The sequence below is a fragment of the Temnothorax nylanderi genome, unplaced genomic scaffold (assembly GCF_030848795.1).
Source record: "Temnothorax nylanderi isolate EJ_2023f unplaced genomic scaffold, tnyl_v1.0 TNYL_tig0037_pilon, whole genome shotgun sequence".
NCBI lineage: Eukaryota > Metazoa > Arthropoda > Insecta > Hymenoptera > Formicidae > Temnothorax > Temnothorax nylanderi.
The window spans coordinates 1,057,515-1,072,014 of NW_027249099.1; the positions used below are offsets into that span (position 1 = coordinate 1,057,515).

At 43.7% G+C, this 14,500-nt stretch overlaps 1 protein-coding gene across 2 annotated transcripts in view; it reads left to right on the forward strand.

Moving 5' to 3' along the window:
- The first annotated feature begins 2,806 nt into the window (after nucleotides 1-2,806).
- Nucleotides 2,807-14,500, forward strand: part of LOC139771256 (uncharacterized) — a 34,528-nt gene continuing 22,834 nt past the window's right edge. The window contains exon 1 of one of the 2 annotated variants that reach the window (XM_071703897.1): nucleotides 2,807-2,967. In XM_071703897.1, the coding sequence (XP_071559998.1) occupies nucleotides 2,936-2,967 (32 nt within the window). In that variant the 5' untranslated portion in view covers nucleotides 2,807-2,935. Of the gene's footprint in view, nucleotides 2,968-2,993; nucleotides 3,706-14,500 lie in introns of those variants that run through there. The other variant, XM_071703895.1, reaches the window with a different exon arrangement.

Genomic DNA, 14,500 nt, shown 5'->3' on the forward strand with positions numbered 1-14,500 from the left:
CTGTCACAAACGATCACTATTCCTCGACGGCACAAAGCACCACACCGCGGCCGATCTCTTCCCGCCCAAGATCACGAAGGGCCATGAGGCGACGGCCGGTCACTCGTGTGTTATCCTTCTTCCCTTCCCCGGTCCCCTCGCTGCCGCCACTCACTCTCTCTCTCTCTCTCTCTCTTTCCTCACGCTCCGCACAGCCACTCCTTGCTCCTGTTTCTCGCAATTCTCGCACGTCTGGACTGTCTGGCTGGAGACGCGCGCGCGAAACACTTATTTGCGCGAAAACAGCCGCGAAACTCACTCGCGTTCAACTTCAAACGGTCTTCTTCCTCTTTCCTTCTGCCTGTCCGGCGTGATCGCCGTTCGCGCCTAACTTCACGGTGCTTTCCCCCTGCTCTCCCGGCGCGCGCGCGTCCCTACGATAGGAATTCGCGCGTTTCTTGGGCGCTTTTATTTTCGTCTCGGCAGACGCGATATCCCGAGATTCCCGAGTCGATCGACGCGACGGAGAGAAAGAAGAGAATCGCTCCGCGCGTCTTCTCCGTCTTCACCGTCACCGCGAGCACTGTTTTGACGTTCGCGCGCGCGAGACCAAGGATCGACCGCGGGCACCACTTTCGGACTTCCGGGGGGTGGGGGGGGGGGGGAAGGGGGCCGCGCGCACCCGGATTTCGTGTTTAAAACGTTTCTTCGGGGCACTACGCGGCAGCGGACGGTAACGGCAGCGGTGGCAACACCACCAGCGCGGCAACCAAGTACTCCGAACGGTACCAGTGTGAACGTGAGAGTGACACACACATGACCGGTCAGTGATATCGCGTAGCGCGCACTGCGGGCGGACGGCAGGGAGGCACGGCTCCTTCCCGCGGCCCGTACGCCCCTCCCCCCTCGCGCTCGCGCGCGCTCCCTCCCACCCGTCTGGCTAACCTCCTCCCGGCCCTCCCGCCAGTCCCGTCGCACCGCGCCGTGGCGCGATCCGCTCCCACCTCGTCGTGAGCCGAGCGAGCGAGCGCGCCGCGCGCTCTCTCCGTTCTCCCTCCTTCTCTCACCTTTTCCCCTTTCTTCCCTTCTTCTCTTCCCGCTCGTCCCGGAGGCCGGAGTACCGCGTCGCGTCGCGTCGCACTTCACTTCGCTGCTATCCTGTGCTATCCCTCGCACAAGAGCGTCGTTGGAGAAGGAGCAGGGGGGGGGGGGGAGTGCTTAGGCCGTAGTACCGACCGCGAGGCGCGTGGGGTCGCGCGCGCGGGTGGCGCGAGAGGGAAGACACGTTTTCATGAGCGATGAGAGAAGGGCGCCGCTCCGAGGAGAACCGCTGCCTCTACTCCGGACTCCGGACTCTCGTCGTGCGCGCGCGACACGCACACGGCGTACTCGTGTCACGCGTATATCCACGTTCCGCGATGTACACACGCATCGACGTAACACGCCACGTATAAGCCCCGGTTTTCTCGGCCTTTTCCCTACTCCTTCCTTTCCTTCGCTGGACAAGAGAGGGCATCCCGTAAAAACACGTGTTTCTGTTTTTCTCGGGAACGATGATGAATCTCGATATTTGCTTGGTTACACAGAACAAACGAATATTTTTGGATTTGGAAATATCTTTAGTTTCAACGTGAAAATCTTGAAATGAGATCATATTGCGAAGAAAACTTGATTGAATGAAGTCATTTTATATAGTTCAACCAAGAAAAAGATTATCAAATTCTTATAAGAATTACGAAACAATGAACGCGTTAATTTGAGTAATGTTTTGTTCGGCACTTCTTTTTTTTTCTGTGTATGTCTCTGAAATAAATTTGTATTATCAACGAGAAAAGTAATTTAAATTATAAATTGTTCAAGCACGATAATCGTATAAAGACTTTAATTCATGAAATAAAAAATCAAGTTCTTTAGCATTTACCTACTGTGACATTCTTCTTTGAAGAAAAATTTGTGGAAATATAGACACCCCGAGGAGATTTTTTTTCGTATTTCGGTACGCGAAAGCTTTACATATAATTATCTGGATTTCAACTTGAATATTTTATCTCTTTTACCACAAAAGTTATGCTTGTTTGTCCGCTCGTGACGTACCAGAAAACGTTTCGCTGCTGGAAATTCCCTGTTCTTTTTCTTTCTCTTCTTAACCTACTTTTTAGTTTTCTTTTTCTGCCGTTCCTTGGCGGCCGGAGAATTTGTGTGTTTACGCGGTTGGCGGTAAGCCGGAAGACGTTTTACGGTCGCGATTTTTGGAGCAGGTGAAATGTTTGAGAAAACTTGAGTGGAACATGAATTATATCGCGTAACGCAAAACACTCCAATTATTCATATCGCGATATATCACATAGATACGAAATGCTAATGTTCAATAACGTCTTTTGATTTTAAATTCACTCGTTAACAACATGACGTAACCGCTATCGATATAATTCAAAGAGATTGTACTATAATTTATCGTATCATTTTCGAATTATGCTTGACGTTAAATTTCAAGTTCTAAAAACCAAATAGCACATTTCTTTTCGCATGGGAATCGTAGAAAGAAAATACGAAAATAGAATTGTCTGTCCGATTCATGTCCATTTCTACCAAAATAGATTAATTTTTGAATCTCCGTTTAACTTTTTATCTTTTTCCAGTTCTACGAATTAGAAAAGAATAAAAAGTAAGTTAAATCGAGATAAAAGTTAATCTACATCGGCCGAAATGGACATCAATGCCTGGTCGAACCCAAGGAGCCGCAAAATCGCCCGGATGAAGGCGCGCGCGTACGTACAGGCCTGGCGCGTCACGTGACGAAAACACGCCGTGACGTCACCCGCGCAGCGGCGAGCGAGCCAGCTGCCAGTTCAACATGGCCGACGTGTGAGCGGCGGTGCTGCAGACGGCCGTCCGCATTTAGTCGCTCGTTTCTAGCCGTTCGCGCGCGTCCCGCCGTGCCGCAGGACCCGTTAATATGATATCGTCGATCGTCTCGCGCATCGTCATGTGAGTATCCGCATCGCCGACGGCCGCGGCGAGTGGCGTCGATCGACGGAGGTCGGTCGTGCGCGCAACCCGGGCCATCGCATCGCCATCGTCCGCCAAGCTCCGCCAGTACGCGACAATTCCGTTCCGGTGCAAGGGGTTTATTTTTACCCCCCGTGTGTCGTGTGCGCGCAACTTCGCACGTGTCGCCGAGTGTCCCGGCGACGGCGACGGCGACGTGCCTCCTTAATAGTCCTAATCTCGTCGCGTACAGTCACAGTGATTCCGTCCGTCTACTCCGTTTCGGCCGCTCGCTCGATCGGCGGCCTGTCTCTATAGATACGCGTATACATATATATAACGTGTATATACGTATGTACGCCGTACGCCCGTGTCTCGCTCGCCCCTCGTCGCTCGCTCCCGGCTCCGTCGACGTTTCGCTGTCATGACAAAGGAAACGAAATACGAGGGCTGGAAAAGCTGCCGAATTCGGCTGCCAGCTGACGTGGCGAGGCGAGCGGATCCGTCGTTAAACGGCCATCTCTCTCGAATCCTCTCTTTCTCTCTCCTCCATGGTGGAAGGTTGTGTCATCGTGTCTCTCCAAGTGTCGACCGAAAGCGTTTCCATGTTTGGGTAGGACCGTCGCAGCGGGAGTGGCCCCCCCGAGAGATTTAAATCCACGCTCGGAAGGAAGGACGCCGAGAGGAAGGAAACAAGGACGACGGGATCCGTCGGCGAGATTCGGAGTACAAACGAAGGTAAGAGGGATCAATGTCACGAACGCGCTCGAATCGATGCGCAGGGCCGGTAAACGGGGCGCGAGGACGGTGCGCGTCCGGCGCGCGGGGGAGACGAGGGTGATAAAAATCGAGAAGGCGTTTGAAAACGTTAACGCGCTCGACTTCCCCAATTAACGCGCGCCGTTGAGCAAGCGCGAGGGTGAAAGCGTAAACGCCCCGGTCTTGCGACACCGGGAGGCCGCCGCGGCCGCGGCGCGAGGACGTAACCTAACCCAACGTTTCCAGCGTCCGCGCTACGCAGACGTTACGACACTCGCATGCGCGATTTTATCGTCGATCTTACATTCGCTCGCGTAAAATCGGAGCAGCGTGCGCGATGACGTGACGCGTGTCTCGTTGAGCAACCTCTTATCCGCAAAGGAAAAATGCCCCAGAAAAGCGGTCTTTTATATTAGCGAATTTATAAAAATCTAAAATAATAAAAAATAATATTTATAAAAATCCCTTTGGCGTTATCTTTACTAGGAAATTTGTTGAATAGAATGTCTATACTTATGCTGCATTAACAGTATACATATAGTTGTTATTGGCAACATCGGCGAATTCTCGAAAGGAAAATTTGATATGAACTTTATTATTTCACCCTTGCGTTAATCGCACGTCGCCTATTTATATTCCTCTTTCTCTTTCTCCGAAATATTTTCCGATATAATCGAGAAGAAGAGACGTGGCTGCGATTTGTCGCGTAAAAAGATATATAAAAGAACCTAATAATGTTGAAAATACCGATCAAGATAGCGTCCGATTAAAATCCGTTGGAGGTTGGAGTCTCTCATAGAACCTTACGCGATAGTCCTCGACACATATTTCCTACATCGGAGCAAAGTCTAATCTTGCCATTTAAAGCGTTTTTACGATACACGAGGACGGTCTTGAGAAACCGCGAGCGTTTTCGTCGAGAACGAGAAGACGGGCCGAGAGGAAACGTCGTAAATCTGACAAACGCGCGCGCGATAAGCGAACGACGCGTCCCCGCGCCGTCAGCTGATCCGAACAGCTACGTCACAATGGCGCAGGTCGTTGCACTCTTCGAGCTCCCTCGCTAAGAGGCACGTTTTGTTTACGTCGTTGTCCGGCGGCGCTCACGCTCACGCACAGACGCACGCTCGTCAGCGCAGCGACAATGTGCGTTAACGTCCGTCCCGATGTCTCTCTCTCTTTCTCTCTCATTCCCTCTCATTCCCGTCGGTGGCGTGTGACTCACGGCCGCCACGCTGCACTTGACAATAAATTAGAACGAAACGGAGAAACGCCGATTCCACGAGTTCTGGCACAAGGTAAACGTCACGGCGGCGGCAACCGACGAGTTAATGAGGATTCGTTCACGGTATTTGCTCGAGTCTCTTTCGCGGAAAATCGAAGAGAAGTCGTACCTTTTTGTTTAAAATCGCACTGGTAGGAAAAATGCAAGTGGAAAATAAATAGAAGTAATGCTGCCAATTTCGATTTAATTTTTTTAGATCTAATGATAACACGCTGCCACAGGTTATATTTTATTTTTTTAATAATGAAATTCGAAAATATGGAGCGTTGAAGTAAAATAAAATATTTTTGTAAAACTAACGTGAATAAATTTTATCATACGTTGTGACAGTCGTTATAATATCGGATTTCAAGTTAAAGTACGAAAGTTTATAGTTAAAACTCGAAATGTAGAGAGTAATGCAAAAAGAATGTGGCAATCACGAATGAATAATTTAATGAATATAAATGTAATATCGCGTTTAAAATAATATAATAAATATAATAATCAAATACAAATATACATAATATAATTCTTCCATATTTTTGTGCTTGAAACATTCTTATAAAAGAAGGATTCTCGAGTAAAGTACGTAAAGTGCTTCGTAAAAAGTGCACTCGGTTTACTAAATGTAACTCTGCTATTTCGTGGCGCCATATAACCACTATGTATACATTTCCTTTAGTGCATATTCCATTACGTACCACGTATATTTCTGCGCATTTCATGGCGACTTTGTAGAAAATTTAAAAGCGTGTCTCTTTCTACGAACACATTCGGGATACCTCAAAAGTACAGATATGTCTTTAAATAACAGTTTTAGGTCACACGGTACCAAATCAATTTTAGCTATTTGACTTTTAACGTTAAATATCTGGTTAATCAAACTTCTCTTAGAAAGAAAGTCCATTTATTATCTAAATTTAAAACCACATTAATGAATAGTGAATATGAATTTTCTATTTAGTTAAATTCTAAAATCTTGATTTATCAAAAGTTTTTAATCTTTTCAAGCATTACTATCGAACCTTCGCTGAAACAACATTCTTCTCTCTTTCAAGACTCCCTGAATATTTCTTCTTTTTTTCTTTTTCTCCGAACGAGTTGCAAAGCAAACTAGATTTTTTAAGAGAATATATGATTAAGGATAGCTTGGCGAATATCCCGTAATCTTTCAAAATCCAAATGGTTTTGTGTTCCGAAATTACTTTTTAAAAAGTTCAATGACGATGAAGGCTACGCTAGAATAGTGGCATTAAAATGATTCAAAGGATTAAAGTCTTGCTCTTCTGCGCATCGAACGAGTGGATTTCGATCGGCATGGAAATAACATTTGATATCGAATACGCTTATGTCTAGCAACAATAGCTATAATCTTCGCGCAATCGCTTCTATATTCTTGTGCTCTCCTCTCTCCGCGCATATCTCTATAATGCATTTCCACGAATATTTTCGGAAAGGAAGCCACTGGCAAAAGGAAACGAGCACACCGAGAGAGAAAGAGAGATATGCTTCTTGGTATATTAAGAGGAAACTTGGTCGCTCGTTGGATCGATGCACGGTTGGCAACAGAAGGGTGGTACTTCGTCGTTGCTGTACAGTGTACGTTACATGTGCGACCCTATATACGGCGTCTCGTCACCATTGCATAAAAACATTTTTATTCTTAATAAAATTGTTCCTCACTTTTATCAATAGTTTTAATATTAGTTTGTTATTTTCTGAATAAAAGTGATCTCTCTCTCTCTCTCTCTCTCTCTCATCTTCTGAAGGTTTCAAACCGAATAATTATTAGAATATTTAGCATCTGCAATAAATAAATAATAAATGCTAAAATAGTGGCAACTCAAATTTTCCTCAAAAAACTGATAGGGCAAGAAACAAACATGGAATAAGTCCATAATATTTAATCTTTTTATATTTAAATTAATTTATACCAAATTATACTTTAATCTTTTTAATTTATATTCGCTAATTATTTGAAAATCTGTGATTTTTAATTATCGATGTTTTTTTTAATTATCAACGAAAAGTTTCTTTCACATTTATCTCGCCTTTTTTAACGGAATATCTAGTTTCTAGTTAATTACAATTTAATCATAATTCTATAGAATTTAATCCAAATTTTATTTTAAATATCAAGCGCTTAGGATATTTAAAATTAAACACTTATTTAAAAAGTAATGTGTTGAACAATTTTAAGTATTTTAAAATTTAATCCCTCAAATGTTCAAAAATAATCAAGTGTAGTAAATTAAAAACCGACAAGTATTAATTTTCCACAAAATTCTCTTTTTGTTTTTCTTACCTTAATAATAAAATAATGGCTTTTTAACATATTTTCTCATGACGTTGCGGCACTTCTTTTTTTTCTTATCTCTAAGATAATGACTTTTTAATATATTTCCGCACAACGTCACGACACCCTATATACGTGTGTGCATTCGCGTATCCCTTTCTCGGACGTACACTTACCTACGGGACTAAAAGACTCCTAACACCGGAGTGAATCAATATTCCGTACACCCTCGCACAGGAGATCGCGTTAACCTTTCTCACCCTCATATAACCCCGTGACGGCGCGGCGCCCTCGACGTCTACTCGACCATCACGTGGAGGGCGGCGGGTACTTGTTTAGCTCTCCCTTCGGTATCGTATACTTCTCGTCGAGTCGACGAGGGCAACATAACGTAAGGGGACACATATATTTACGTCGGAGTGTGCGAAATTCTTTAACATCAGACCAAGTTGTGTGAACGTGACCCTCGTTCATATAGCACCCGATTAACGTTGAAATCGATAAATGTCTCGATATACCATGGCACTTTTCTATCGTGGGTGCTTCGTTTATTTTTTTCTCGAAGTGGTTAAAGTTTTATTTTAGAATTACTATTCGAGAAATGATAAAAATTGTATAACTTGCAATATCTAATGTACAGAAGGTGTAAATATGTTTTAAATGCATTTGATTGTATTATTATTGTGACTTATTTTGTATATAAATATCTAATCATGAAGACATAAAACCATAAAGACATTTAAATGAAAATTTTACGTTTCAGGAATATTTCAGTATTTTTCTTGCTCCGAAAATAAATCATTATTTATCCAAATTTATTTATCCTATTACTCCAAGATAATCGTTAAATATTTGACCAATTGTTCGATATTTAAGGAAGACACATTTGTCAAAAATTTATAATATGTAAATATTTTTTATGATATTCCGATTTTGTTAAATGTTTTTAATACGTGCTGCGTTTCCTCAAGCTCATGGAATTAATATAATAATAACAATTATAAAAGTCAACAAATTAATAAACAGCTACACGAGTCAGGCGCGGTACGTGGTGCGCAAGTAAAGAAATTAATAGTTACAGAAGTAACGAATTACAATGTATATAATATACATATACATCTATTCCAACTTAATAAACTGCGCGCCGATTATTTGTCGGACTTGAAACAATTATAAAAGTTATAAATGCGCGAAAATGAACGCGTGATGTACAAGATAGATAGACGGGACTATTATATCGTTAAACTAAACCGCGTTATTATACATAATTTATGATTTCTGTGCGTAAACTCCGCATTCGCTCGCCGGGCATTGTTAATCTCATAACCCGCATTCCACATTTATTTTGCATATCAGGAATAACGACCGCATTTATTACCGCGCACGCTGCATCTGTGCGTTGACTTTTGAGGCCGCGTGGAATACGCGAAACGAGACGCGAAAATATATCCACGTACACTTACGTGCGCCTATGATTCGTGTACTCTAAAACAATCATATTGTCGTAGGACTATTTAGATTTTTTTTTAAGCGAGCAACCACGCGACGTGTTCTCGTGGCGAAGTGAAATTGTCGTAATAAAAAGACCTGGATGTTTCAAAAGATTTCACAACGGTGTTGAAAGAAAGAGAAAAAAAGGCGAGACAGGAAGAGTCGCGTCGACGCGGTAGTATTCGCGGCCGATTATATTCCGGAATTCTCAGTGCATTATCTTGACGTCATTACGCTCATTAGAATAATTGAGAATGCCGTTCGCTAATTACGAGATGTGGGAGTCCTCGGGTACTTGCGGCGCATAATTTTTTTCTCTCGCTGTCTCCGACATCGAATCCACAAGCTCGGGGCTTCTACCTTGAAAATAAGAAGGAAACAGCGAAATTTTTCCATCCCGTTAATTATAGCGATTTGTAGCCTCCCAGCGGCGTGGAAACGGGAAAAGTTGGAACTTTCATTACGATCAGTGCAGTTCTTCTTTGCTTCCCCGTAGGAAAAAGGACAAATCGAAGAAATATACGTCTAATTAAGTCGTCGCATGTTAATTACGAACATCGTTTGTAGGAAACTCTGTAAATGTAGAATAACTAAAAAAAAAATTAGAAAGCAGAAGGAAAATTAACAAATATTTCTTTGCAAAGTTTCTTTGAAGTGTTTTCGAAACAAATAGAAGTTCCAGCGAAAAAACTTGTACATATTTCAATTAACATATTTAGTTTATACATAATATATTATATTCATAAGTTTTCAGATTAAAATAATCAGATTTAATTGTTAATGACGTTTATTCTTACCGACGCTTTACAATTATCAATTTCCACGAATATGGCAATGTCTGGCGATCGGATCGAATACTCGTGCATATTGATTGTTCCGTTACACAAATTACAAGTTTGAATGGCCAATTTGCAAGACATGCAGGGTTACCACAATAAATAAGACCATGAGCGATGTGATTTTGCGTTAACGCCTCGCGGCGCGCAGTCCGTTATTAGCCGTCGTAGATTAATATTAAAAGCCATTTATCCCGTAGCAAATTTTATCGCTTGCACTAACCGCGAAGAAGCAATTATTTGCGGGAGCTTCATCAACGCTAAAGATCCGTTCGGTGCACCGAGATTGCATTGTGATTTGCATCCCTATCCTCGTTCCGATTCTGTAAAAAGTACATCGAGTTTTGAAGCGGATGTTAGTATAATAATCTTGCGTTTGGCTGCATTAGCTCTCTTGTTAATAGCTTTCTAGCCGAGAAACTTTCGTATCTCGTAGCTCTCTTTTTAATTTTAATTTGTTAAACTGGAATCTATAATGTCAACGACTCGTTATTGTTCTCACACACTTTTTTATCCACATCTTTCTTCATACATCTTAACTTTTAATTGTCATATTAAATAGATAATTGTTATACATATTATTATACATTTTCTCTTAATATTTTATTATTGTATGTTTATTTCTATTTTTTATTTTCTCGTTGCTTAAGTAGTAGCTGGTAAGTAGCGATCGTAACTAAAATTTATGCGGTATCGCGTCGTGCACCTTATGAAAGACGGCGACATCATGCCGAGCTCATTGCACCCATATCATCATGGTATGATCCGCGGGGCTCGAATCTCCATCGGTTGTCAGTCACGTTATCAAGAACCGAGTCACGCGAGCGGTTCCCTTCTGAAGTGACGCCATCGTAATGAGGAGGATATTGAACCTTGCACCGCAGATAGTCGTCCGTGACGCAGCAACACTCGCTTACGATTATGAAAACGGAATGATTGAAGGTTGGAAGTTTCCTCAGCAAGATTCGAGACCGGTATATAACCTCGATAAATTAGAGATTCGTTCCTGTCCCCTCGTTTCCTGTTTCCTACGAGCATGCCAGCGACTCGAAACAAAACGGATGAAAAATAATCCTTCCACTGTCGCGAAGGGGGGAGCGAACAACCGCGCGCTTACTGTCCTCAAGGTTTTCATCCTCTCCCGATTTCGAGGAAGGAAGGAGAAGTTCTCGAAAGCCCCCTTTCCGAACCGCATTTTCGGCGGATGCGAGACTCCTCACCCAAGCCTCGCACGCCCCGTTGCTTCCCGTTGTGATTTACGTTCTTCTTCTACCCGCCCTCGTATATAATTACGCCATTTTCTCGCGGGGCGAATCGTATTTCTTTGTCTCTGGAGACGCGCCAGGGAGTAAAAGCCCGCGTCGCAGGGGTGCACCGTTGGAGCATGAGGAAGATGGAGTGGGGACCGTCCAGCAAAAGAGCAGAGGGTCGCGGGGGAGGAGGGAGGGAGGGAGGGAGAAGGTAGAAGCACGGCATGCACATAAGCGAGGAGGAGGAGGAGGGTTCGCCAAGAAAGGGTGATGACCCTTTGGGCGTACCCCGAAACCCTACATCCTGATATCGGCGAGATGTTCTCCCTCGTACACACACAAACGCGCTCAGACCGTCCCTTCTCCATATATCACGCTTCCTCTCCTTGCTCGACCTCGTATTTAGTCCTCTCCTTCTTTTTGCCGCTTCGTTCAGCCTAGATCTCCGCCTGCTCCTTCGTCTCACCCGTCCTTTTATCTCTTTCGCGGGTGGTAGGTAGTTCGAGCGCGTGGGTAGACTGGTAGAGGAGAAAAAAAGGAGGATACGTTCTCTCGCGAGGATTTGAACGGCGTGCCCTGAAACGCTGAACATTCCAGACCTTCGAGATGCCCCTTTCGGGATTTCCTTTCCTTCGCGAGAACGCATCGCGAACGTGACGGATGAAAGCACGTCGAGTAGATACACCGATCTATCCTGTAATATTTATCGATCGAAGACTAACACTACCTGTGCACGAATTGTCCGGTTTAAGGATTAATTCATATGCAAGCGCTGATTGGATTCAGTGTACGCAACCTGTATTTGCAGGACTGATTATTGTACGCGAGTGTTCATGTGTTGCACGATGAAACATCGAGAGGCTCTGCAGATATTTAATTGGAATATTTGAGGCAGATTACTCCAGACATGTAGCGTGACATTTTAGCTTGACTACAGATTCTTTGATTTATTTCGCTTTTAGTGGGCTTTAGTTAATTTTCAATTTTTTATATTATTACAAACACACGTATCTTTGACTAAATTCAATTAAAATTTCATTAAGGAAGATTTCGAATTAAACAGAGAATAATAGTCATTATCTCAATATAACAATTCATATTTTAATAATTAAATTATTAATTGCGATGGTAATTGATATTCACGTATGCGTTTCGTCAATTGTAGAGGCAGCTTTGTGCCGTCCTGCTTTCTTTGCGTTGCAAACTGTTAAACGTTCACCATGTGCGAACTCCCCCTAGCTGGTCCCGTTTGAAGTGTCGGATAAATACGTACCAACGTGGGAGGTCGGCGATTCTGCGGTATTGATGTTTATACGTTCTTTTATTAGCACGAATTTTCCAACGTTTTACACTGCGCCGTCTGTATATATGTGCATGAAACGGTATCTTGTGCCAAAACGCCGTGAGAGGTGTGTTACAGAATTCCGAAAAAATCACCAAGCCACAACAATAAGAGTAACATAATCGCACATTTATAAAAGTCGAAACTCTGTACTCTGAAAATTATTTGCAAGTACAAATAAGAAAAAGAAAATGTCCCAAAATAATAAGCGTGGTATCTCTTCCGAGAATTATTATGCAACTGTCTCATCTTTCATTCGCACTCTGTATATTCATAGGTATACGAATTCTCGAAACTCGCCCCTTCCTTCTCGAATAATATTTCTCTTTTAAACATCGCCTCAATATTTCACCACGCCAACATATCACGATATCTTTGTGTTTTCGCTTCGCGAAAGCGGAGATTTTTTCTTCTTCAATCTGGTATATCTCTCGACGCGTTCTTTTCTTCGACACACATTCTCTCTCTTTCTCTTCTCGACGTCCGGTCGACGCATTGGGAAAGACGATGCGTCGACGTCGACGTCGACGTCGACGTCGACGTGGCCGGCGGCGCTCTGTGCCGTTTAAATATAAACCCAAGCGCAGAAGTGGCTAGCTTCCAGTTGGAGCGCCGCGACGCTCGTGGGACAGACTCACAAGACAAAAAGCTGGTCCCGGGATAAGTGCAAGGCGTACAGCTCGGTTTGTTAGCGTCAAAAGCGCGCGGCTTTTCCGGACTCAGGTTTGGCACCATCCATGAAGATATCTCGCAACGAATCTTACCGGTGAACACAAACCACGAGACTCGAGAGAATATCGAGTCACAGACCCATATCCAACGGCCTGCAATGTATTAGTTTTATCTCGAGACGCACGGGCTTCAGGATTTAAAATAGAACAATGCCGTCCTAGATTATTTTAAGGAATTGCTAAATCAAGCGGCGCAAGCAAGACTTTGCAGGACGTCAACGATAACGCCCGAGTAAACCAGGTTGTGAAGATGTCGGTAAAACTTTTACCCCAGTGCTCCGATTTCAGAATTTAAAATAGAACAATGTTCTAGATTATCTGAAGAAACTGGTTTATCGAATTTGGAAACGCAAGCAAGACTTTAGTGATAATGACAATATTCGAATCGACAAGTCTGTGACCGTTTTATCTCGGATTTATAAATTTATAATCATAAAAATTTACCTCGTGAAATTTAAGAAAACGCAAGCATTATCGTTTACAATCGAGATATGGCTGTGAGCATCGTTGAACAGAGGAATCTATGATGAATATATTACCGATGGTAACGGTGATGAAATAAAACGCGACGACTGTCTCTCCATCGGATTCTCACGAATGTTCGATCAGCACTGAGGCTGATCAATCATCGTCATTATCCGAGAACTGCATTCGAGAGAAAGACGATGCCGCTGACGAGGGAACCAACGCTGCCGTAGACGCCAGAATGTCGTACCCTTGATCCCGGGCACACGTCGCCTCGGCGAACGGTTTAGTGCCTGCAGTTCAGACCTGAATGGAAGATTTATTAACTCGCATCGTATCGCGAATAATCGAACGTGCAATTTATACGCAGAAGTGACGAGGTGTTACCAGCACAACGTGTAAAAGAGATTAAAGGGAGCCGACTGAGAAAAACGTTCACCACTTAAATTCAACCCCTCGATCTTTTATCCGCGGCAATTTAGTGATCATCGTATCCCCATTGGCGACATGTCCTCCAGAGTCAGACAACAGATTCGCATAACAATCTTCTTGAACGACGGTACCGTAGTGATTTACATCTGAATCGGCGGTAGTGACGCAAATAAGACTGAAGAGGGATCAACAGTGACGATCGGTGTATCATGAGAGACTTATGAAAATTCCAAGGAGCAAGGACGTCGAGAAAGAGAAAGGGAAAAAGTAACTTATTCGGCAGGACCAAGGAGGAAGGAAAGGAGGAGGAAAGGAGAGGCGAGCGCCTCTCTTTGAACCGCCACTTAGAATACGTTAGTCGAATCACTTAACCGGTCATTGCACTACGGCTGGGGCTGGCCGCTTCGACGTGACGATAAAGGAACCGATCGGGCGTGCACAAAATCGACCAACCACGAAGCGACTGCTTGGCCGCGAAATAAAAAACGCGGTAGCGATCTAGCGCGACAATCGGGTCGAGAGAAAGTGAGCTCTATCGCGTGTGAGAGCATACCCGAAGGATACACTTTCTGTGGATCTCTGTGTGAGGACAAAGATCGAAATCGAGAGATTTTAGTTCTTTGCGATCGTAGATGTGCAGGGTATTGCGTTTCGTTGCTATATA